Below are 26,796 nucleotides of genomic sequence, written 5' to 3'. Positions count from 1 at the left end.
CAGCGCTTAACAGGACATTCACTGGCACTGAGGACACTAACCGACCAGCTCTGACCGTGGCATTCTACTTCACTTCATTGCTTGAAGCCTACACGGGAATCATAAAACAGCGCAGAACTGGTGATTTTCCAAACCCGGATTTAGCTGCTTGGACATCGAAAACAATTCATGACGATTTCGCATAAGAATCTCTTCGGTTCTAGCTTAGTCTCAATTCGGTCATCAGCACGAAACAAAACCAGAGCCCCCGGCTCAGTATAGGTATCCAGCCGAGCCGCCTGATGCACCCCGCCCCCGTGTCTCGACCGGTCGCCGAGGCTTCATTTCGATCCGGCTGATGTAACAGAACGCAGCTCTGGCGGGTGACACGCGAGAACCAAACAAATGACAGCATCTGTGAGACAGCTTATAGCCCGGCATTTGGCCCACGGCTGGTCGAGGAAGCAGCCTTTAACGTTTTAGTTAGGTCTACTTGTTTTATTTAATTAAAATGAAATAGCTAACCATTAGTCATTATTCCTAAAATGTAAGCAAGTTGCTGCTCAAACGATTAGAGAGGCGACGTGAATCTCAGCCACTAAAACACATGCCACCGGTAACGGGGCTCCCGAGCAGCGCCCCGGCAGTGAGCACTGAGCGCCCACTACGCCAGCCAGCGGCTGGCCGGTCAGAATACACAGCTCTGCGCCTCGGCACGGGGGCCTGGTCGGCGTCTCGGCGGCCATCGCCACTGGACTTTGGCCGAACGGCCGGGCTCGGAGAGGCGACCAGCGGCACACACCGAGAGCCTGGCCGGCGCTGAGTCACATTCCAAGACTGTGCACTGTGCAGTGCTGCACTGCACGCCAGCGCAGACGGAACACGGTGGCCAGGCTCCACCGGACCGGCAGCTCCGTAACTGTATCGAGAGTTGGTCGAGGACGCATGCAGTCTCAGAGGACCACGGTAAGATGATACAGAGCCGCTAAAAATCGGAATGGAGTGCAGACTTATAAATATAAGGGCACTGCACTGGGCTAAAATAAACGGATTGCAGTATGTGAGCCGCATCGAGCCGCAAACGAGTGATGTCCCGCAACTACATAAGCAAGGCGCGTACCTACCGAGCAAAATAGAACGGTGACCGAACCGAGTTGGAATAAAACACCGAGCTAAATAGAGAATATACCCAAAAGAACGATAGAAAATATCGAGTTTGATAGAAAAGAGCGATGCACCGGGCTTAACCGGGCACCAAGGCGAGTAAGACGGTGCGGTGCACTGGAGCGCACACCTAAATAGGACGATATACTCCTAGAAGGCGACCGACAGACGGCCGATGTAGCACGGCCACAGCGGAGCCGGCGAGCGATGGACCGCTGATAGAACGCTTCTGTCCGCACCAGCAGGTAAAAACGTGACAGCGAGGGAGGCTCAGCAGGGAGAACGAATGCAGTGTCCCTAAGGTAGTGCGACAGATTCTCCACGCCGTGCTATTCCACCGCCATTTCCATAACAGCAATCAAACTCGTAACTCGAGCGCCATTCATTTGTCGCCGTCCAGATATCGATTGAATGCAAAAAGAAGTTGCATCGGAAGCTTTTTATCAACAGAGGCACTTGTGGTTATTTGGACTATGCTTATAGCAACGGGGACGTTGAAGGCCCGTAAACGAATATGAGTCGTATACGACCAACTGAAGAATCATTTGTCCGTTTGGAGAGATACGTTGGCCATCGTATGTTGCATGCGACAGTAGCGTTATCTGTGCTCTAAGTCAAACAACGATAAGGGCGCAACAGGTGTGCGATTTCTCTGAGCTTAGTCCTCACAAGTTCAGAGTTCCTGTGGAAAACGACGGGACCGCCTCAGCCTGTAAAAACGCTGTTTGCTGGAGCAACGACCCACCTAAGGTCACACGCTCAATGTCACGGTCATAAAATGCAACTCATCGACAGTTGCCAATTTGCCAGTTAAGTTTATCAAGTAATGACAGTTCATTGGACATTGAGGCATATGATTCGGTGTCCACGTATAATATAAGAACATCGGTCTGCGAGCGTGAAAGCAGCCGTACCTGCAGGACCGAGGCGGCATCGAGCTTCATCGCTGCCTCCAGCGTGACAGGTCGAGCCGCGTCGGAACGCGACAGCGAGCACCGAGCGCAGAGCACCACACCGGGAACACCGCAGCGCACCACCCCTCTACGAGCACCGAGCCAGCACTGCCGCCGGCGCCGCCCTCCGCCCGCCGGCCGCAGGGCAGCCCGCGGCGACCCGAGGGCCTCCAGCCGCCCCGCGGCACGACCCGCCGCGCCGCGCGGAGCGAGAGCCGGCGCCGCCGCCAGGGTCCGCCACCGGCGCGGCCCGCCAGCACGCCTCTCGCCACTCTGTTTATGATTTTTTGTTCGTCCAATAGTTCTGATTAATATCGGATAAACATAGGGCGGCTCGCCGGGCGCGCAGCTCGTCACATGACGGCCAGCTGACGGCGGCGCCAGCTGGCGGCCGCGTCAGCTGATGGGCCACGTCTGCGGCCCTCGGCAGGGCCGGCGCCATCAGGGGGCGCCGAGAGGAGGCCGCGAGGGAGGCCTGGAGACGCCGCGGTCACCAGCAGAGGGCAGCACGGCTCCGGTGAAACGTCATCTGGGAGCTCCGGTGGCGGCCGGCTCCAGATGATGGTGAAACAAAACACCCACGAGAAGCCTGAAGTCGACCGCCAGCACGAGGCAAGCCAGCGTGGCCGAGTATAAGCTTCGATATCGTCATGTCAAGAAACATTAAAGAAGCGAGCGCTCAGCACAAACAAGACCGCAGGAACCATCAATTCAAAATGCCTAGGAAATTGAAGACACCGACAGAGCACTAAACGACCTGAACTACTCATTTTAGGCGTGAAAGAAGGCCGTAACTCAGGGTACCCCATCGACATCTAATCGTCCATAGCCGCTACAGGCAACCACTCATAGTCCATCGTCCCCCCAGGCGGGTCGATGGCCCACACACCGCCGACAGCACAGAGAACCATCAGTGCAAGGATGGTCAATAGCGGCGGTGGGCGGCGGTATCCACATGCGAGGCACCGGCGCCGCCGCTCCTGAACCCATACAATACACACGATCGGCATAAGACAGCACAGGCGCTGCGGCGACGGTGTTAGGTTGGGGGGGGGGGCACCGGAGGGAGGGAGGGTCACCACACACACAAACGCTTCGCAAATAGTAGACGCTCGATCGTAGCTGAGCACTTAGCGGATGAACGGAGCAGAAGTGCGGAACTGCTAAAACGCGAGGCCTGGCAGGCGAAAAGAAACTGAGGACAGTTTCCAGGTCTTTTTTTACAGCTGCCAGGTCAATATTGTACGGCTTCAAAGGTCAGCTGACGACGATGAAGGATGCAATTCCTCAGTGACTCATTAGAGACACGTGATGAACGTCTCGATGTTGAAGCACGGCGTGGGAGACGTACAGAAACGTCAGCCTAGAAACGTCAGAAGAGCTAACGAGAACCCACTCGAATCATTATCACTTTGGATAACCTGATGACGTGATGACGTCCTAGACACTCAATGACGCTCGATGACGCACTGGGACTCACGGAGCTACGTTACCTGGACGGCTGGGTGCGTACCGGTCCCCCTGCTGCCCTGCGGACTAGGAGCGCTGCAATGGCGGGGCTCGGGACAGTGCTGCCGGGCCGGCGGATGGCCGACTGTCGGACGGCATGTCATGCCGCACCTGTGCCGGGCCCGCGCTCCGGGCCACAGGTGCGCTGTCGCCCACAGCGGCCGGCGGTCTTATCTGCCGCGTGGCACCGCCTCAGCGGCTGTCCGCCGGCGGACGGGCGGCGCTGCCACGAGCCGAGGAGCGCGCACTTGTGGCGTCCGCCGTCACTCCGCGCCGCAGGCATGGCATAGACGCCGTTCAAGCCATAGCCACAGCCACAGTCGTCCCAGCCAAAGGTATAGACACAGTCACAGCCACAGTCGTCCCAGCCAAAGCCACTGCCGTACTGACCCAGCCACCCGCCACAACCGCAGAAGACCAGCTATTAGAACAGCTTACTATTAAAAGTTAGAATAGCTGTTGCATACTAGCGAATAGCTATCGACCCTGTAGCCGACACAATAAAGTCGATTAAATAGTGTATGGAGGCGCCGAAGTGAAAAGCGAAGAAGCCACAAACAGCGCCAATAAATCAATGCTTCTTCAGCTTGAAGTTTACGCAACAGCCAGTTCTGTAACGAAGGCTGACTCAATGGCATCAGAGGAAATCGTTTAGAATAAACACTTTAAAGGCAATTAGGAATATTTCTAATAGTTGCACACGTCCGTTCCATTTGCCAAAGCCGATCGGAGGAACATCCACGCAAGAATAACGATATAAGTGCAAGTTATCCTTTTGTTTGTTACACACATGTGGTAATAGTAGATCCCTTCCTTTACAAACGCCCACCGCATAACACGGCTCTGTCATAAGTGAAGCCATAATCGGCTGCTCCAATTGACAGCTGCGTGGGTGCCGGGGTGAAGTGAAGCCCCCCAAACACCCACGCTGTTGACAGCGACAACACGTGTAGATCATGATAGGGTAGGGGCGGTCGGCACTCCGGCTAAATGGACCGCTGTAACGTAGGGAGGGGCGAGATACCTATGGAGCGATACCATAGAAATATTAAATTGAAATTGAGTTCAATGAAATTGACATCTTATTACGGTCATGTAAACTCGACTATAGTCAATTTGGCGTATGGCACAATGAATGATATTCTCACTATTTTCATTAGCGCCATTTATCACGCCGCAAGTCATTGACCGTCTAAGGAACCAAGACAGGCAAAAAATATTCAATTCCTTCCAGTCTCATGCCACCTCCTTTAGACTCTAGTTGACCCTAGTCTGTCCCCTTATACCGTCCCCGCTGATCGCCAGTGACCCCTGTTGACCCTCGAGACCCTTGTGACCTCTGCTGACCCTATTGACCCGTGACCCCGGGCGACTGACCTGCTGCACCTCTGCCACAGTGCTCCGGAAGAGCTCAATGTACCGCGAGCCGATGATCTCACGGTGCTTGCTGAGCGCCTTCGGAGCGTCGTCCTCGTTCTCGAACTGAACGAACGCGTCGCCGGTGGCCCTGCCGTCGGGCTTCTTGACGAACAGCACACCCTTTTCGGCGAACATTACCTGACAGCTTGACTCACCGGCCTCGAAAAACTCCAGCTGAAGAACGAGACAAGAAACACCGTGTCAGTTAAACACTTAATATACCTCTGTATTCCAGTCCACAGAGGTCTTTGGTTCAACGAGACGCTAAATGGAACGCAAAAAACAACGCTAAGAGCCATATGAGAGACGTATCACTGTTCCACGTTTTCTTTATAATTTCTATTGAGGTGGTGTGACACAATGCGATATCACAGATCAGCTCGAATGATCTAGTCATCACACTTACGGAGTCAAGAAAAGGGCCATTATCGGGTTATCGTTTTACAATCATTTAGGCATGAGTACGCATTATTTCGCCTCCTAGAGGGATCGACAAGGGTCATCTGCCGTGGAGTTTGAGACGAATGACGTGTTACCATACTGTTGAGCGGCTACTCGAAAGATAGCTTACAGAGGCCGCTGTTGGGTAATGTCAGAGAGACACGCCACGCGAACAAATGCGCAGTCACATAAGGGAAGGACAGCAAGAGCGCCTGATCAGACTCTCCTACCGGGTTTTCGACGATTTGGTTATGCGAATCTGGTGCAGCAACCTCTTTCTATCAACATCAAATGAAATCGTGCATTTTCAACAAAGACAAACGTTTAACTTAATTACTTGCTAGTTCGCTCAAGCATTGTTAAACTCGAATTTCTGACAACGCCCTTGCGCGACTGGACGTTTTGCGTAAATATGACGTTCCTCTGAGTGCAAGGTTCTGATTTCGTAACCCTGAGACGTAACGACGATAGTGAACCGCTGATAACGACCCTCGCTTTTTAGATGGCTCAACATAGGCATTAACGGCCACTTGGGAGACAATGTTACAAAACCACGCGAAATTTCAGTTTTACAGTTGCGAAACACATGGGTTTTTGAGGATGATCACCAACGGTATTTTTCTTTGAAAAGTAATATCATTACAGTGCATGTCTGAGTTAAAGGGACCCTCCCACCTTAACATTAGATTTGAGTTGAGATAGCCAAATTGGTGGCCATGGCCTGAAAATACCGGTTTGGGCACTCACAACATCGAAAAATGCTTTAATTCGGAGATATCGAATTTCAAACTTGCAGTTTTCGGATTCTAAGGGGCTAATGCATTGGTATGCCCCCTTAGAATTTGTGACGTCAGCGGAGATCTAACGATTTTAAATCTTTTACTAAAACGTTTGGTAGCACGCAGTGGTATATGCTGCTTTGCGCGCAACAAATGCCGCACTTTCAAATAAAGTCGCTAGGAACAGCGGAGATCCCAAAAAGTAAACAAAAGTAAAAGTCTAATATCTTGAAAACCGGTGAATATTTTTCGATGAAATTTGGTAGATATTCGTTTTTGCTCTTTCTGAACCGAGCGACATCACTTTCATGCCAATTCATTAACTTTTTTGAAGGTGGGAGGGTCCCTTTAAGCGCGTATCTCTGAACGATCACCAGCACGGCAAAGTACGTCTCCCAGAGCGCCCGATAGCCACATGGCGTTTTCGCTGCCCGGTACGCCGCCACTGCCATCCCTCCAATCGCCTGCAGGCTGTCAGCGAATCCAAAGTCTGCCGATAGACTACCGGCCCTCGAGGGATCTATCTTGTTTGCTGAGCTCCGATAGGAAAAAGAAACTTGGCATCGAGCACGGCGATAGGCAGCGAATAGCGACATTAATACAAAGCTATATTGTATAGATACCTAGGCAAGCACCTGCTTTTTTAACGAGGAGTGGGACCAATGTTCTATGGCGTTGTTTGTACAATGGGATAAGCCAGCATCATCAATATGAACATCTTTTTATCAACACTTAACGACAAATAATTGAGCAGTTTATCTTTCACATAACGCTCGTTTTTTCTTGTTAATTCGTTTTGAATTCAAGCAATAAACGATATTGTAGTGGTAACATAGTATTACCAATGTCTGCGTCTAACTGACTTGCCCTGACACCGAAACGTCCACTCTGCTGTTCAAAATCAGTATGACGTACTCCACTCAACGATCCCGTCTAAAGGTCGGTTTACCAGTGATCCGCAGATAAAGGTCAGTTCACGCCGTCTCTTGTCAGCGCGGCTGCTGGCGTGGCCTGTGACGCGCCGAGCGCCGTCCCTCTCACGCGCGAATCGGGCGCCTGCGGCGAGCTATGAGCCCGCGCGCTGACCAGTGACCGGGGGCCTGGCTCGGCCCGTCAAGGTCCGAGTTCGGTAAACATCGGGCCCTGCGCCGAGATAAGGCGACGGCGTGCAGTCAACCAATAAACAGCGCCGCCGCCGCCGCCGCCGCCGCCGCCGCAGACTTACGGCTATTTAAACAGAGACCTCTCCTCTCCTCCAGGGTCGATGGTAAGAAGTAGCTGAGTAGAGAATGAATTCAATATGCGTTTTGTCAAGGATCATTATGTCAATGTTTTTTTTTCGTTTTCATCAGATCACCATTCCAGCTGCCTGCTTAGATATTCAACAACGCTTTTTTTTTTGCCTGGCGTTCATGACAATCCTAGCCGTCTCTGCTATATTGAAGACAATATAAGACCGTGTGCGAATTTAATCATCATTCCACAAAGACAACGAGTGGTGGCAATCATCTGACTTACCACTTGTTTTGCTGTGCAGTCGTAGGGTAGCCCCCGCATTCGAACGATGACCTGCCCACCAAGCTTCAGGAACTCCTGGGCCTCGGTATTTACACCTGGGAATAAAAACACGCCGTTAGTAACACCGGTCGATTCCGAAACAATTGGAAACTCTCGACAAACCCATGCCAAATGTGAGAACAATTTATTCTTTAGGAGTCAATCACCGTAATTGAACATGACAATGCTAGTGGAATTTAAACGGGCGACACACCATGCCTCAATGATTACTTGTGCGGATTAAACATGTTGCAGAGCTGCCACCCGTGACCCGACTTCTGTGGTCTTTTTGGAATTTGTTCCCCCGAGACGGTCTGGTAGGACCCTTCCATCCTGTGCGGGCCGCTGACAGTGAGCAGCACAACTAAGATCAACAATTTGAGCCCGTGATCGGCGAGCGTGGTCAGCGGTTTGCCGGCGTGTTCCAGCTCCGAGCCTGTCGACACCATCCCAACACCACGGCCGCCGCCTAATAGAAGGCCATGAAGATAAACATTTACATATTTGCAGAGGCGGGGAGGGGACGGGGAGAGTGTGAGGTCACTACTGGTCAGTGTCACTGGAGGACCTCAGTCCTGGCCAGAGACAGGCCGGGACAGGCCGAGGGAGGACTGGTGGCAGTGAGTTGTCCGGTCTGGAACCATTGGTCCGAACATCGCACTGACATGCGTCAATCGGTACAGCTTTGTACAGATCAGTAGAGAGCGCTTGATATTATAGATCAAATCTCGCCATACGGATATTAGAGGTCGCCAGACACTATCGATCTTATTGCCTTATCTTATGAAAACGGCATCGGATAAATAGAGCTACCTATGTGCAAACGAATAATGTGACACAAGGTAAGCGACTATTGGTAGCTTTGCGTAGTAGTAAGATGTCAAACCAGTAATATATTCGTTAAGCATGAGAAACGTTTAGTCGTTTTTATGCTAAGCCAACATTGTCAATTTCGAGCTACGCGCAAGAGCGTGTTACCCATGCTCAAAACGAAACCCTCATATGGCAACAACACCAATAAATCACGCAATTCCACCCGTCAAATCAATCACACGGGTCGCACCCGCGACTGTAAAACACCATAAACCGACGAGTTCCCCTCCATTATCAGCCACCCCGACGGCTAGTTCTGGCCTTTACGGTCCGTGTGACTTGTATCGAACAAAACGAAAGGCCGACCGACAACATATCGAGGGAGGTGGGGACGGGCAGGAAGACAAGAAGCCAAGAAGACCAGAAGCGTTCTCTTACTCTGAGCCGTGCTTTATGAGAGCAGATGGGGATTGCATGGAAATGTGAGGACCGATACACAGTCAACCGATCTTTGGGAATCACCATGGAGCCAGTCTTCTCTAGGACCACGAATATCTTGGGAGATTGACCGTCAGACCATCAGAGACTACCTGAGACCATCGCAGACCATCAGAGATCATCCGAGACAATAAGAGACGATCAGAGACCACCAGGACCGTAGCTAACCAAATACCGTACAGCGCACCGCCAGGGACCGTCGCGGCGGTCGGGGATAGCCAGGGACCGTCAGGGACCACCGGGGACTGCCGAGGACCGTAGGGCTACGTGGCGCTCCAGATGGCCACAGAGGGGCCTGTTTTTATAGCAGGGGAGGGGCGGCCGGTCCTCGGGTCGGCCGGTCGGCTGGGGCTGGGCTGGGCTGGGGCTGGGGCTGGGACTGGGGCCGAGTCTGGTGGTTGTGTGTGTGTGGGTGTGTGTGCGATCACGCGTCGACGCTAGGCCGCCGTCGGCTGACGGGCCCGCACCACGTGGGACGCTGACGGGTGAAGGGAGAGCCGCGGTTAGGACATGAGGTAGTCACGGGACCAGGCTTGGGTGATGAAACTGGAAAACATTCAATAGCACATTCCAAGAGACCCCAACGAATGATCCTTCCCGTGGTACGGACTTCGTACTCTGACGCTCTGACAAGACCCATGTGGCAACAGGCGACCCCGTCCACCCCGATACCACGTGGCCTGGATAACTCCCCCACACCCGGAGACATGCAGCTGCACACGCGATACCACTCTCCGCGTGAACATTCTTCCGTGCCACATGGACCTTGAACCCGGCGAAGTAATCTCCACGGTCACGGAGGGACCCTGGGTACCCTCGGGGCCCTCGGGCCAGCCGACGCGCTCCCTGTCGTCCTGTGTGCCGGCCGGCCTGCTGACCTATCAGTGGAACGTGCCAAGACGGGGTCGAGGCGTGCTGCAGCTACCAGGCCACGGTCAGGGACTGGGACCAAACACTGTGCCGGCCGAGCGATCAACGGACGGCCGTGGAAACACTCCACAGCGTGCGAGAGTGGCTATGTCAGTTTCTGACGCGCTCGTAATTTATGGAAACATTTTATTACCACCGGACGTTATGGAAACTAATTCGGAATGCATTTTTTTTTTTGCAAAAATAGATGAATGACTAAGTATTATATGGGACCAAGAGGGGCATAATTAGGTACTCGTGACATCAGCAGTCAGCACTATATTTTCGCTTACTTTTATCACCTACTGAAACGTTTCTTTATTGTACAATTAATGCTCCCTTAGCATCAAGTACCTAGGTGATATTTAATTGTAAGCATGTAAAAATACCTAACCTTTACCACTCGCGGAAAGTAATAGTGCCGAACATATTAGTAGTTTATATCGTCTTCACTTTTTGAAAGCAAATAATCGACCTCTGAGAAACAATACCGTTCACAATTAACTTCCATACGTCTGGAGAACCGATTGTGAATATACACGAACAATGAAACGTCCTTGGCCTAAAAACGCCTTCGCCACGTCCCCGACAGTCAAAGGCCATAACCCAAACAAGACGCGTGTTCAGACCGGCGAGTTACTCGGACCGAGGTGCTATAGGCCACCCTATGTGGGACACCCTACACACTATTCAGTGCTACCCCCCACTCCTGCGGCAAACAGTCATATACCGCGTGCACAGCGGGCTGACGTTTGCCTCCCCTCCCCCTCTCCCGACGGCAAACCTATCGATCGATTGCAAAAAGTGCACTTCTGACGTTTAGACGATGTCACATCGGCCGTTAGCCGGGCTAAAGCGGTGGTTTTCCACCTCAGCGCGCTCTCGAAAACCCAAGTGTTCCACGTCACTGCATCTAGTGCGACCTTCATTACGCCAGGTCACCAGTGGGGATAGGGAGCAGGGAGGGATCAGAAAGGGAAAGAAGGTAAAAGATGGTCACCGCACCGGCATATGCCGTCGCTTTGCATCAGCACACTTAACCGTCCGTATATGTAGATACAGAGTGCATGGTGCTCTGCACACTGCACAGTGCAAAATGCACACGCACACGGCGCGGCCGTCAGATGGCGTAGTGCTGCGTGGCAATCTTGACGCAGTGACGCGTGTCGCGATGTGTCGTTTTTGCCGCGGTGCACCACAGCCGCCGCAGCACATGTACCGGCGGATAGTGCCGCACAGTGCGGCCATTTCTCTGCCTCAGGTGTTCGCTATTGATTAGAAACGGCCGCTTGGCGGCTGACGGGCAAGAGGGCCGACCGACATCGATGCAGCTGCGTTACCCCCCCCCCCCCCCACTGTTTCCCCGTGTCTTGTCCCACCTGTCCCGTCACCCCCTCCCCCTCCATTCTGTCCGACATGGGCCGACAGCCAACCGAACGCGTTTTGGTAGCGTGACGTGGCATACGTACGATGAAAAGAATAGACAAACGCTGCACTTACGTAGCGACTAGCGCGCAATACGCGAGTGAGGTGACAAATTTACTCAGCATTTTTGGAATGCGTCAAAGGGAACGGCAGACGCTTTTGGAATGGGGCATTGCCCGAGATATCGCTTCAGTTTAATGTTCAAACGGCGTTCATTTTGATAACGTGACATTCATATAGCTTATATCGATAAACGTTTGCAGGCTTCTTATTATTTGATTGTTAGCCTGAGAATTGCGCTAAAAATAACACATGTTCGGATGTTTCCCTTAATTTAGTACCGGTTCAGACTTCAGTGCTAAATGGGACCAGTGCCACTGTTACATGAGGGCAATTTATGTACATAACTTAATAGCTCCAAAGGATCCGAATATTTACGATGCCAGTACACATAATTACTTACGTCACTAAAACTCAGTTAGTTTCAAAGTAAAGAAAACGTTTTTAAGACAATATGCACCATTATAAGTTTTGTCACAGATAGGTATCGCAAAAATGTGTCGTATCATGCCTAAAAATGAATTATAATTTATAAATAATCATCGCTGCCGAAAGAATTACTACACAATTATAAATTGACGCCAAAATGAGAGCGACACTGACCAAATTAAACATTAAACTTACAGGATATTGTAATAAGGAGGCGAAGTACTAGAATGAGCAGCATGATTGAATATCGTAGAAGAATAACCGTATGCTCACTATCTTTTAACAGTCCAAAATTAGCCTAAAATGAATGAACGAATGAACGAATGAACGAAATGAATTCATTCATTTTAGGCTAATTTTGGACTGTTAAAAGATAGCGTTACAGGATATTAATTAACAAGGAAGCACCCTCATAACTCATTGGCCTGGTTGCGCAACAACTGGTCAGATGGTCGGATGTCTTACAAGCGCGTGAGGCTGACGTCAGCCAGCCTGAAGTTATCCATCAACGGGCATCAACCGACCCCGTACCTACAGCGTACACAAACACATGCAGGGCGGGCTTCTCTTGAAGCAGCCTCCGATGAACCACCTCCGACTCCTCCCCCGTTTACCACTCTCCCTCCCCCATTTACCACTCTCCCTCCCTGAGTTGCTTACCTCCTGCGACATTGACGAAGTCCTCGCCGGTGGCCTTGTAGATCTCGATGTAGCGGTTCGAGATGTGGTGTTTGTGCCTCTTCAGCGCCATGTCGCGATGCTCCTGACTGACGAACCTCACAAGCGCCTCGCCGTTGCGCCGACCCTGTTGGCTGAGACAGAGCGCCACGCCGCCCCTGGCGCCGTACGGGGACGGGTAAGGATAGCTACCAAAGTGCGACTGTGACGTGCTGGGCAGCATGGCTGGGGCGCGTGCTGCGGCGGCGGCGGCGGACGCGACGCGACTGGTCCCTGTCGCGGCGGCGGCTGCGGTGGCGGCGGCGGCAGCGCGGCCTCAGCTGCGGGCCGACACAGGTGCACACTGGGGGACGGCGAGCGGCAGAGAGTCGGTCCGGCGATCGGCGATCGGCGAGCACCCAACCGAGTGGCCGTCGCGTCCCGCGGCGCGCGCTATCTTATCAGCTGAGGAGGCGCTCGCCGGCACTATCAGTGCCCGACACAGCTCGAGCGCGGCGCACGACCAACGGAGCGTCTTCAGCACGTCTCAACAGGGCTCCTCCGCGCAGCGTGACGCAGCGAGGTCGCTCTGCTCACCACTCGCACGGCTCTCCGTCCGCCGACTCGGGACGCACCAGGCCCCGCGACCGCGCGACACAGACGACCGACCAGACGTCCCCGTGCACCAGACCACTCCGCGGAGCGAGCCGTTCTGTCGGCGCGCAGGACCGAGCGCGCGCGCGACACGACCACGCGCGGCAGAGCGCACCGCGGGCGCGTTTCACAGATCGATAATCGTGTTTGTCGGGTAAACAGCGCTGTCGGAGTTGGCGACGTTCTGCACAGTGCACCGAACACGGCGTCGGCGCCACGACTGACCGTCCAACGAGCCCCAAAACAGAGGGCCAACGGTGAGCCCCGACCACTCCGTATGAGCCGGCACGTAATTGCTTCGATTAGGAGCTCCGAGGCGACAGGTTGTCGACGCGTCCGGCCGAGGGAAGGACCTCTACGACCGGCCACGGCACCCCGGGGAGTACAGCGCAGGGAACGGACCGTGTCAATAAATGTCATTGGTGGCCACAAACGAAATCTACTGAAATGGAAAACGCCGAGAGAGACTTCGGGTATTTTCTTTCGATGATTAAATTTCTACGGGAGTTATCCGTAACATGATAGCTTTATTATCTCCAACGACCTAACTCTAAACCTAACTCGACCTGACCTGACCTTTCACCCACCTCCGGCCACCGCGCCCTGACCTGCCGGCCGGCCGCTCGGCCCGATGACAGGCGGGACGGTGTGACAGCTCTGAAGGCTGTCGGCCGGAGGTGTCGGGTTGACAGCTGCGGCGTGGGCCGCGCCACCAATACCGGCTGCGATCGATGGTCGCCGCACTGAGACCGACTGAGTCGGCGAGCAGTCACCGGTCGCCCCCGCTGCGGCCCACTCCGCTCCCCTAATGTCCGGCGCAGAGACCCGTAATGGCCCGCCGCCATCCCGTAGAGCCCGTCCGGTCCGTCCCGTATCGTCCCTGCCCGTGCCGACTTGCTGACCAGTTTCGCGATGTTCGGCGAAATTTCGAAGTTCGCAAAGCTCGAAGTGTCGCAAATGTTTGCGGAACATTTAGCTCCCTCCCCCTTCCCCGTCTCATGTATCCTTTGTAAAATGACTGGAACTTCCGGTTGGCGACCACCGACCAGCTGTGCCTCCCAGTCTCCCTCCCTCCCCCACGCCCCGCCTTTCTGCCATCCAGCTGTCCCTCCGTGCCACCGTCCCAGCTGTCCCACTATCCCTCCACTCTTTCTCCTCCCTCCCGGCACTCCGCCGTCCCGTTAATCTTTCCTCGCGATGTCCACTGTCCCTTCCTCCGCCCCGCTGTCCCACCGCGACCGTCCCACTGTCCCACCGCGACCGTCCCACTGTCCCTCCGTCCTCCCACTGTCCCACCATGTGTCCCTCAGTATCCCTGTTCCGCCGTTCGCGCCGTCCACACAGCTATTGCCACGTATTGAACCGCCACGCCGCCGCCACTGCAGACCGCTTTGTTACCGCGCCGTTCCGATACGATACGCGGCAAAACGCAACACCATTAGCGCTAAAGACTCGCCAGTAGTGGCTTGTCGACGGTGAATTGATTATCGATATCGCATAAATGCCGCGAAGGATGCGAAAATATGCTTGAAAACAATTGAGAGTCATTAGTTACTAAGCACACAAAAAGTGACAATAATATAATTAATGGTCGTACAATGGTAATGCTAGCATGATAAAAATACAGCCTACATGAGTTAATACTGTGCCGATAACGTTTCCACAGAACCTAATGAACCATCTGGCATGGATTTCACAGATACGACCCCAGTCCCTCCATGACATCTCCGGCTAAAATAACACGCCTGGAACGCATCACGGCCGCGCGATACGGCCCAGCCACGCGTCGGCGTCTCTTGACCGTCAGCTCGCGCACGATAGCGCGGCGGCGGCGGCAGCACTCACTTGACTATGTTGAGTCCCCTGAAGAAGTTGGCAATGTCCTGGTCGGACGACTGCCAGGGCAGACCGCGGGCTCGCACCACACAGTTGCTGTCGACCACCTCCTCTCTGGAGCTGCGGACGGCGCGGCAGGCAGACTCGTCAGCCGGCGGCGCAAATGAGTCGGTGACGGGCCGGCCCGCTCGGAGCCCTGCCCGCGCCCCGCGCCATCCCCCTCCCCTCCCCGGGTCCCTGCGCTCCGGGCCGGCCACGTGTGGTCCTGTCCGCCATCATAGGGGAGGGTGGGGGCCCCGGGGCGGCGGGGAGGCAGCGAGGGAGATCGACAACTGTGTAAATGTCAGCCGAACTGGTATTTTCAGTGTCCGGGTGAAAAAGGACGGCCCGCCGGTACCGTAGCGCCGGTGGATGCACTGATGCGGCTGCTGCGTCCCGTTCGTTTGCAGGGGTGGGTCCCAGTGAACAATCGGCACAGGCTCTGCACGGTGAAACCCAGGCCCATCCTGTCAGTCGGAATGTTTGAGCTGCATGATTCCCTTTCAAATGGGGAGCTTATCTACCCTTCCATTTCACATTTCGATTCCCGTCCTCCGCCCATTTCCCCTTCCGTAGGACGCTCCGTCCTTCCTAATCTCTTACCCCGCCTCCCATTCGTTAGGTATGAAATCGGAAATTGGGACGATAAAAGATGCATAAATTAATTCGACACAATAAACGTGAAAACAGGACAATCTACATTCTAAGATCGCCATGGTTATGCACAAACCTACCAATGGACTAAAGTCAACATCTTTATACTAATGTAAAAATGTAATTGTAATTCAATATTGCTAAGATTAAGCCCTTTCGTTCACGTGAGCTTTATTTATCCTTCAATAGGTATCCCGTCCATTACGAATAGCCACTCACCAGATTCCTGGCTCCAACCGCTGATTGATAGGTTCTGGAGAGTCGAATTTACAGCCTGAAACACAAGAAAATAAACCTTAGTGACGACGGATAGGAGGCACGACCAGACATCACCAGGCGGGCCCCCGGGCTCACCGGACAGTGGACGAGGCGACCAGCCTGCCACCTGCCAGACAGGGGCAGAACTATTAGTACAGCCAGTCAGCACTAGTGGCATCGTGGTAGCGGCCGATATGGTTCAAAGGGTACATCGGGTAGATGAAGGCTGGCGAGTGTCACAAAAAGTATTAAACAAAGATCACCAGACGCTGTAACCCAGACTTCGCTATGTCATGTCTGCGATGTGTAGGGATGACATGTGCCTTTGAACCGTGGTGATAGGCCTGCTTAATTCTAAGGACGAGAACGATCGAAACCAGCCCGCAAGTGCAGGATTATTTACTGGCCCGAGCGTTTATAACGAACCAAGTGCCCCAGGATGCTGTTAATAATCAATCTGCCTGTAGGAAATTCTGCCTGGTGGCTAAGCAGTGAGCACTGTCAAAAGATGAGCAGATCACCCACTGCCAGAAGCATCCGGTTAATGCACAATGAGACAGAAAACAGAGACATACCACCCAACACCGACATAAACCATTTTGGACCCATTCCTCTGCAGTTCTCAGACCACTGCAAACCAGGTCACATTTCAACAGATCACCAAGCAACCGTATCTCTGGTAGCAGAGATCTCTGTGTCATGGTCGTGACGCTGAACCTCACCCAAGAGCCAGCAGAGATATGCTAAACGCTTCAGTAGCATAACTGTGCACGTACAGCCAGCCATGTCTATGATGGGCCGCAAAAGCCACATACCGTATCACCCAGGCAACGATGCACCGATCGGGAGCAACAGATGTCATGAAAACACGCTAACATTCTAGGGTGAGCTAGCTATCCGCACTCCGGGTCGCTCCGTTCAGTGCGTCGCGAACTGTTGTGTCATCGCGACCCCGCATCCCGGTGCCGTGGATGGCGTGTGGCTCAAGATATTTAGGGGTAGGTAGGCGACTTTTCATAATTTCCCACTTTGAGTTCAACCAGAGCGAAGAGTGAAGCCCTGGATACCGGTGTGTGGTCTGTAGAGTCATCACACCCTGCATAAGTGGTGCATAAAGAGTGAGGAAGCTACAAGTATCTTTGATAAATGCGAAATTATAGCGGTGGAGTGTGCTGAGCGAGTTAGTACGCTCAGTTAGTGTATCACGTCTTTGCGCGTTGGCACGAAGCAGAGTCACGATAAGTTGAATTCAGATGAACGTCTGATGATGATAATATAGTATCTTCTGTGTGCTACGTCAGGATGACGACCTCGGATTGTCTAGCTTAACTCTTCTGGTAAATATTTGTTCAAAGCTCTGTGCTGCCTGAGACTCGACCAGATTGCCTTGACACTCGCTGAGTTAGCATTTACAAGCGAACCCCAGCGACAGCGGCGGTGGTCGCAGCGCCCCCTGCCGGCGGGCGGCACAGGTGGCGCTGCCGTCGCGGCCCGGCGCGGCCCCGGCGGCTGTAGCCCGGGGCGGGGGCGCAGCGACTCGCGGTCAGTGGCACCGACTCACGACCGACCGAGCCTGTCTGTGACTGCGCGCCGCGCCGCCAGCAGTGAAAGTCAGAGCAATCATGGCGCGGTACGCACTCCCTCCCCTCCCCTCCCTGCTCCGGCACGTCGTTCACAATTATACATGCACGCGTGAGCGAGATAGCACGCGTCGGTTTGATTCGAGGGTCCGAGCAGGGACGTGGGCTGGTCCAAGGCCCTAAATACAGGCTGGTCGAACTGCGCTCGTGGTGTGCGCTCGAGCGTAATAAGCTGTTTACCGTAGTAGGGGTGTTTCACGCACCATGGGCGACCTTGTGTTTACTCCACTGGTTCGGGAGAAGCGAGGTGGTTTAAATGCCAGAGGACTCTAACTACCTACTCTTAGAGAAATAGAGGCCTATTGCCATATCTTTATTATTCTGACTCAAGCAGCTTAGTTCCAGAAACTAATGACTTATTTATACCTTAGCCTGTTTACAAACTAAATAAAAGATACTCGAAAGTAAAAACAAAATAAAGTTATTAATTTGCTTCAAAGACCACCGCTCCCTTTCTCTCTGCTCTGCCCCTCTCTCCCGCCACGGTTGATCGGCTCTCAGAGCGCTTAGACCAGATTTCTCGCCTCCATGGGACGACCGCAGCCTTCGTTTGATGCCTGCCGAGCCGGGGACAGGACTGGACTGACGCTGGAAACAAGTCGCAGTCGGCCGGGACGCCGTGGTTTCGGATCACTTTCACTATCGGTGAGCTGACCGCACTATACCGCCACCGGCAGTTAGCCTCGGGGTGACTGACAGCGGGGTGACCCTGGTGGACAACCAAAAATAAAAAAATGCGGCCGAAGGTACCGAGAGATGAGAGTGCAATTTTGCAGGCTGGTAAGTAACGGGAGCTAGTTCGAGATTTCTTTGACAGGTTAACATGCTCACTGTCCGGCGGGCACAATTACAACACAGTGCTTGTTGGGGAGGGAGGTTTCTGTGAAGGCAACAAATGAACTTGAAAGGGAAATTTTAAGCTACCAGCCAAAATGCATAGAAACAAAAGTAACTGTTCAGCCTTATAATATGTTGTTCCTAGTTCCTAGGCTTCACAGGAATACAGGGAACTTTTTCTGAGGTATGCCAGTCAACCCCATAGGTGTAGCAACGTATCTCTTTGGTGAAGGATACCTTTCACCAAAGTTTTAGATTGGTGAAGGATCCTTCACCAATCTTGAGCAATGCAGGTGAGGGTCTTCACCAATGCTAGAACGACTGGGTTCGACGGTCGATCTAATGTTAAAAAAAGAAAAGCAATGCCGAATGGGATGAACAAAAAGGCTATTGCTAAAACGGCAACAGGTACCCAATTACCCCATCCTTTCAGTTATGAAGTGTTATGCCCACCTTCTTCACAATTCACGCCATTTAACCCGCGAGTTGCTGGGGGGGGGGGCGTTAAACGCCCCCACTTTTTTCGCCGGGCCATAGCATAAAAACGGCGCGCCGCAGGCGCGCCAAATTTTGGGTACCTGTAGGGATTTAATTGAAGTTTATTGTGACAAAGTTTCAAAAAATCGTTCAGAAAATTTTTGAGATATCGAGGTTTTAGTGACGTCATGATTTCTGAGTTTTCGACCAAAAACGGCATATGTTCAAAAAATCATATAAAATCACAAAATAGACATACAGACATGCCGTAAAGGCCATTGAACTGCCAATACCATGACCAATCAAATGGCTATCTTCGATTATTGATTATCGTTCCGCATTTTCCAAAATCTTGAACTAAATCTTTGCAATTTCTCGCGACTACTTCACGACCATGATACATGCATTTCTTAAATTGAACTTTTTTAGCCAAACACGTACACATATGATAAAATGAATGTCACCATCGTGTTCTACGCCCCAAAGTACCCATAAAACATGTGTCACAGGCTGCGAATATCAGTTTTGATTTTCGGGGATATGTGCCTGGCCGGTTGACCTGACCTTGACCCTGACCTATGCTCAGCTGACCCCTACATGGAGCTGACACTCTTGTAGGCCTTATATGATGGATTGTGCACCGTTTTGACAGAGTTTATGACGAGAGGCGCCCATTGCGAAGTCCTGAAGTCCATGCTACTGAAAGTCCGATTTCAGGTGTTTGACCTGACCTTGACCCGACCTGTGACCTCAAAATTCAACTTAAAAGTACTCATCTGAAGCGTCTCGTCGCGTTCTTTCGTTTGCCGCCTCGTGCGTTTCGCTGCGCCTATTGGTTCTCGAGTTATCGGCTGGGGGCGTTTAACGCCCCCCCCCCCCAGCAAACGGTGGGTGGCGAAATACCCCAGCAACCGCCGGGTTAATAAACCAGTATAACGCCTTTTGGGGCGACTAACGGAGCGAGCGAGAGGGTGAGCTTTGCACGTGCGAAATTTCGACGGGGTACCTCCAGCTGACTTGTGCACGGCACCCTACTAACCGGTCCCTAACTGTTTGCCAAATTTGAGCGCCATCGGTCCAGCCATTGTCGAGATCTAGAATCGACCCCTGCACGTGCGCACGTGCAGCAGCACCCCAACTCTGGCACATGGATATGCATTGCCTAGTGGGTGCCTACCTACATGCCAACTTTCAGCGCAATCGGCCAAGTACCTAGTTACCGAGATATTGCAACAATTACAAAAGTGACACCTCTTCGTTTTGCACGTGGCACGTGCATAAGGGGCCACCCACATGCATCGGGAATAGTCCAATACTTGGTAGAAGGAATGAAGCTACCGTACAAAAATTACCGCGTGTAAATCGGTCAAGTGGTTGCTGAGATATAAGCGTCGCAGAACCGTGACCGCGGCCGGTCGGCCGGCCGCTCACACTCAGAAATTTCCGTTGATCTCAGTAAATGCCGTGAATATCAAAATATATTGGCTTGTTTTTACTCGTGGGAAAGTTGTAAGACTTTGGTCACGAAAAAAGAGCAGTGGAGCATACCTTTAGGTTCCAAAGGTATGCTTGGATAGTGGATACCTTTGGTAGGTATCCAAAGCGAGAAAAAAAAAACAGGAGGAGTTGACGAAATTCCCCCCCCCCCCTCCACTGCGGTAAGGTCCTGCACCTTCTCCGAAGGTTCAGATGACTTCTCCGAGGGTTCAGGTGACATCCTTCACCAATATTTTTGGCGCTCCTACACCCATGGTCAACCCCCAGCAAAGGAAAGTCCCTAAACGTTTTCACCACCTTTCTATCGAGTCCCACACAAGATGAAGCGTCCAGTTACCGTCATATGACGTGTAACAAGTGATACATGGTATCGCTTACAATTGCTAGCGTGCTGCCCACTGGGTCGAAAGTCGTAAACGTGCAGGTGACATTGAATGTCGTTGTATCGCATTCGCGCCCTCCGTCTAAAACCAGGGAGCTGTGCCATGTAGGTGCTGTAACGGCTAAACGAGATTGTCAACACTGCAGGATAGTGTAATGTCGTTGAGCGATGCAGGCGGGAATACAAACCCAAATGGTTTTTGAGTCTTCCATTTATGATTCTAATGATTTACTTTTTTGCTATGTTGTAACATTTTAAAACCCCGTTAGGCAACACTAATACGTTGATTTGTTATTGAAAGTGTAGAAAGACCCACCCACAGAAGTCAGACTCGTGACTATCTCCTCTTACCACAAGACGCCAGGCACTAAAACCGCACAGTCGACCTTATCTCCCGTATTTATCTGGCGCCGGTTCTGTGCATTTTTAATCCGGATCTGTGTATCGGCCTCCCTCCATCCGCCGTCCCCTCCCCTCCCCCTCCCGCGGGCCCCCGGCGGACCGGGGCAGGGTTCAGCGGCCGCCGCTCCCGCCGCCTCTCCCCGGCGGCAGTTTTAATTAATGGCCGGCCGGCCGGCGGCGCAGGTGCGCTCGCTTTGCACGGAATGCCGGCACCTGTTGTCGCCCCGGGCTGATCAGCGCGTCTCGCTCCGGTTCGCCGATCAGCTGACTGGCCACCGGTGCCAGCGGCGAGGCCAGGCACCGCGCCGGGGAGGCTGGGAGGATGGGGAGTCGAGGGGGACCCGGGCGCCGCCGACCGGAGGGATTTCGTAATTAAGCTAAAACTTGGCTGGCGCATCAGTTACAATCACACCATATTCCAAAGGTCTCGAACGTTTTGATAATTATCAAAATGATAAGCCAAGAGAGACAGTATCATGTGTAAGATCGGTGCCTGTCGCTCATTCCATTGGCAATGAACAATATTTGATGATGTTAATTTAACACATATACCTACTCCATAGTTAAATAACGCAGCCACCTTTAAAATGACATCAATTCAACGCTCGCAGAAAGGTCTTTTCTGAATTTTCATTCTTACTACCTATCGTTTACAGGAAAGCCATACCTAATCAACGACAAAGTGAGAAGTAAACGATATATTTGTTACTGCTGCTCTAACACAGCTTATTTCAACACTTCATGCAAAAGTGCTGCCAAACGATCTTATAGATAAAAGGTCACATTCTGCAAAAGTTACCATGACTGATTCCATTGATAATTTACCTATGCGACAAGAACCAGGCGCCATCAATCTCGATGACCTACAGGGACTTATGATAAACAGCGTGATCTTTATTGGCAACTCTCTGAGATAAATCAGACCACCTAATGTTACCTAAATGTCAGGCGACCAGGATCTAAATTATCTTCAACGCGTCGCTCACGAAATACTATTCCTGACGAACCATCGGCGATCCAGCTTACATTACTATCCAAAGATGGCGCTGGTAGTAGGCGCCTGAAGGTAGGCTGTACCGGCATACATGGCTAAACGCTGTTGCCTTTCAACGTTCCGCAGTTCGCACGCACACCAATTTTTTGGCATTCGGGGGCTTAAAAATAAACTAATAAACTTTGGGTGCTTTTTATTTTAACTGATGCATTGATGAATCTCAAAGCGCTGTCTGCGCCTCTGCACGGGGATTCCCTATGCACATTAGACTGGGCACTGATTAGTGCCAGCACCGCCGCGCACCATCTGCATAAGGCAGGGCCGCGCCAGGGCCAAGGTGGCAGGGTAAACAAAATCAACGCCACCCATCCCCACCATTCGGGGCGGCATCCGAAAATTTTTCATTCAAGCAGTCCGCCGTCGGGAGGATACAGGCGAGCCTCGCTCGGCCACCCCGAGCCTGCAGCGCCAGTGCGGAACACACCCGTAGTGGGCGACCGTCTGCACTGAATACCTGCCTGCGAGCCGGGTCCCGGGGGCTCCGCTGTGCCTCCTCTGGTCCGGACGGGGATTAGGGTGGGGTGTGGGGGGGGGGGGAGGTGGTCCGACAGGTGCTCAAATCCCCATATCTCGGGTGGGCGCCACGGCAGAGGCTGGGCTGATCGGTAGAGAGATACCGAGGTTACATTAGTTCTTAGAGCTCCCGTCTTTGCGTGCTGTCCCGTTTGCTGCGGTCAGGGAAGAAAATCCCCGGGTTGCTGAACACCGGACTGTCATGAATGCGGTGGCTGCACCGCAGTGTCTTCGATACATAATGACAATGAATGTATTCATTAGATTCCCGGATAACTCGGTGCACTTGGATTTGCTATAACGAATTTGGTCTTTGGAGTATGCAATGCACGTCTATTTTCGATGCAAATTTTACACAAATCTCTAACTTCAGCGCGAGTTGAAAGCCACCGGCTGTTGGCTGCATGCGAGAGTTCGACGATCATCCCATTATGACTTGATATTTTTTCACTTTAGAATTCCAGTGCAATTCAACTGATAAGGAGTCAATGTGCAAAAATCGGTCGGTGCTTGTAAAATTAATTCGCTAAGCATTCGATGTCATATCACAATTCGTACCCTATACCAACCACCCGTAATCCCACGATTCATTTTAAACTATCTCTTCGCCCAATTCTTTGATATTTTATCCCACGATAATCCAGCATAAGCCATAATTCTGGATGACTGAGCGATTTCTCGAGACTGTGTTCAATGTCCAGTTTGATCGATCACGGGTAGCTTGTCAGAACAGAGACGGTCTCTGTTCCGCTGTGGGACCGGGGTGACTCGGCCCTTACACTATAAAGAGCGCCGACCACCACCCTATGCACCCTGCTGGTCACTATATGCACTGAGCTGACTATGTGCATAGTGCACGCTCAGGTCACCTGCTGTGCTCAATGGTGCACCTCGTTCGAACACGGCGGAGCACAAGGCACCTCCAACTGCTGCAAAACGTCTCCCTCCTCCACTCTCTCGCTCTCTTTTCCTCTCATTCTCTTTCTGCAGGCAACAAACAGCATACACAAGCTAGCTGTATGCCAAAAATGTTGTCTTGCAATCTACAATCGACTTACAAATGCACGCTATTTTATATAAATGTAAATGATGTGTTCTTGAATTTAAATATTTTAAATAATGTTCTCTCTGTTTTAGAGTAAAAATACATTGCTCCGCTGCTATGCAACCGCAAAGCTCAGACCCCAGCCAACAAGTTGGATCAGTGTCAGTGTGGGTGGCAACCAGTCTCCCCGTATCAGACTGCAACTAACACACCTGACCGCCTACAACTACAGCAACACATTGACTCGGTGACTTACCGTCGTGGATCATCCTCTGCATGATTTTCGCCATGTCTTGCACTGTCCTCGAGCCCAGATCTGACGACTGGTCCGACTCGACGGACAAGTCTGTACAAAAACTGGTTAAGGCTAACGAACGACAGAGGTGGACGATTGTGTCGGCAGCCAGGCGGCTGACGAGCTGTCTGCCCGGCCGAGGTTCTTATGCGCCGCGACGCTCGCTATCGTTGCGTCGGGCGGTGGGGCAACTGGCAGTCCCACAGTTCGGTGGCGAGTCGGGGCGGCCAGGGGGAGGCAAGAAGTGGTCCGAGCTGCTTTCCATCGGTGGTCATTAGCGAGGTACGATGCGCAGTGATAGTGGAGGCGCTGCGGACAGGATGCGATCGATGAGGCGATCGCACGGACGGGGGCCGGCCAGCCAATGGGACCAGTCGGGCGCAGCCGTGGGGCAGGTTGGGGAAAACTTGGGACCGGGTTGCCTAGTCTGGGCTAGACTAGAGGGTTCAAAGTGGCTGGAAAGGTAAGCGCGACTTGTAACAGCCGGTTGACCGCAACGTTGAATATATGAAGGAAAAAGGTGGTCAATAACCATATAATATCAGTTGATTAATATAAATTAACCCTGCGGCCGCTGGGCCTCCGCGCCACCCGCCGGCCGCTGGGGGGGGGGCATATAGTTGCCCCCCCTTTACTTCTGCGACGATATCGTCGCAACGCGAAGAGATAGAGAAGCGAAACTTTGCACACATCTTCCTGAATACCTAGCCAAGGCTGTGTCCAAATTTGGTGTTGATCCCATTTGAGATGACGTCACAGTGACGTCATAAGTGAAATTATAGATTTGCGACTCTCATATTCCTCACGATAGATCAGATATATGGGACCGAATATAAAGGACCGATTATTGGTCAGAAACTAGATGAAAGTGTAGTTAGATGTTTTAGGATGACAGCAGGTGCTGTCTAGTTCATTTACAGTTGAGTTTCATGCTCAGCGTCATCAGAAACGGTCCATATCGGAAAACGGCAAAACTTTATGACGTCACTGTGACGTCATCTTAGGTTCTACAGCCACCAAACTTTCCTCAAACATTGCCTAGGTATTCATTTGAAGCTATGCCAAGTTTCACGTTCGTAGCTCATCAGGTTTCGGAGATATTTCACAAAACGTAAAGGGGGGGCAACTTTATGCCCCCCCCCAGCGGCTCGTGGGTTAAAGGGAAAGTTGTTCGCTAGTTTATACTTACCTACCACTGTCCGAAATCCGAAAGCTCAAATTCATCAGTGACATTTTGATGTTTCCAGAGAACATTTCGATAAACATGTGTCTACCCCAAAACAGTGCCTGGAACAAAGGTTAGCCATACAATGGTCCTCAAACTGGACATTTTTGCTGTTAGCCAAACAGGATCTTGTTTATGGATGGTGAGACAAGGACCACCTCACCCGTACGCGGTAAATCAGCTTACGGAGAGGAAATTCTCAGAACAAGCTCTCAGGACGGTGCAGAATATGGCAGACTGAGCAGTCGTGCACATATTGTAATTCTCTGCAGTCAGTCTCCATGTGGCGAAAACAGCTCTGCTTTGCACAGCATCACACGTCTGTTTTCTCCAATTTTCCTGCACACGCGGAGGAAAAATGACGCACCGGATGCATGCGAAAAGAAAACGAGAACTAGCGAAAAACTGTCTGACAACACCACGCCTGCCGAGGGTGGTCTGACGGTTGAGCTTACGAGCCTCACCGGCAGGGGGTATCTCAACCCAGCCTGACCATCTCGGCCTTCAAGGGACCATACTTCACAACTGTGCGCGAGACGGAAAACGCCGCACGGCCGCGCCGGTGCGATGACTGGGGAAAAGTCACACGCCGGTGGCGCCTGGTCACAAAGGACCAGCCAGGACAGCCGGCGCTGCGGGCGGCCAGTTCTCGAGTCTCGGCCGGCGGCAAACTGGTTTCATCCGCTCCTGCGCTCCTCCGCTCGGCCGGCGGACGAGCGGAGGTCACCGGAGCGGCGGAGGAGGAGGCGGAGGCGGGCCCGGGCCGGAGCCGCGCCCGGAGCCGCACTGAGGTGATCAGTCAGCTCCCATGGTGCGAGCCTGAGCGAGCTCGCCGGTCCGACTTATAAGGTCGATACCACGCTGCGAAGGTGTATCCGCCATTTCAGCACGAAATCGCGGGCTGGCCGACTCGACCGGACCTGGCTGGCTCTCATCGCTCTCATTCTATGGCCTTCGATCTCTTCCTACTTGCGTCATAGCCGTTTTATTTTCAAATTTATTTACTTCGAAGATCAGTGGCGGCGGAAGCAGGGGGCAAGGGGGGCAGCTGCACCCTAAAGCTATGGAAAGGGGCGCCTCGAAAATCTGTAGAGGAGGCAGGAAGTTAAGAGGTACGGCAGCCATAAAGCTGAGCAGTGCGACACCGCAACTGGAACTGATAAAGGCACTTGTGACACGAAGAGGGTGGCAATGACGTGGGAAAGGTATCTTTTGATATGCTGAAGAGTGGAGGGCATCCTTATCTGAACAAAGGCAAATGCTGCCGACCCTGTCGAATATTATCTTGCCAGGCGATAAAGGCTAGGAGGGCGCAGCTACTCGAGAAGCGCGCCATGCGGAAGAGGGGCGCCTGCATGCGAAAGAGGGGCGCCTGTGTGTGGGACGAAAAAGAAAC

The 26,796-nt window shown here is 52.5% G+C and overlaps 1 protein-coding gene across 3 annotated transcripts in view; it reads right to left on the bottom strand.

The window, feature by feature from the left end:
* Positions 1–26,796, bottom strand: part of LOC122382079 (epithelial splicing regulatory protein 1-like) — a 74,782-nt gene that overhangs the window by 13,461 nt on the left and 34,525 nt on the right. For all 3 annotated transcript variants that reach the window (XM_043366988.1, XM_043366991.1, XM_043366989.1), the window contains exons 4-9: positions 24,137–24,226; positions 15,995–16,049; positions 15,092–15,202; positions 12,596–12,771; positions 7,763–7,857; positions 4,983–5,198 (exon numbers count right to left, since the gene is read on the bottom strand). In XM_043366988.1, the coding sequence (XP_043222923.1) occupies positions 4,983–5,198; positions 7,763–7,857; positions 12,596–12,771; positions 15,092–15,202; positions 15,995–16,049; positions 24,137–24,226 (743 nt within the window). The remainder of the gene's footprint in view (positions 1–4,982; positions 5,199–7,762; positions 7,858–12,595; positions 12,772–15,091; positions 15,203–15,994; positions 16,050–24,136; positions 24,227–26,796) is intronic.

Source organism: Amphibalanus amphitrite, unplaced genomic scaffold (assembly GCF_019059575.1).
Source record: "Amphibalanus amphitrite isolate SeventyFive unplaced genomic scaffold, NRLGWU_Aamphi_draft 000133F_arrow, whole genome shotgun sequence".
Lineage (NCBI taxonomy): Eukaryota > Metazoa > Arthropoda > Thecostraca > Balanomorpha > Balanidae > Amphibalanus > Amphibalanus amphitrite.
This window is presented reverse-complemented; position numbering and strand designations above follow the sequence as displayed.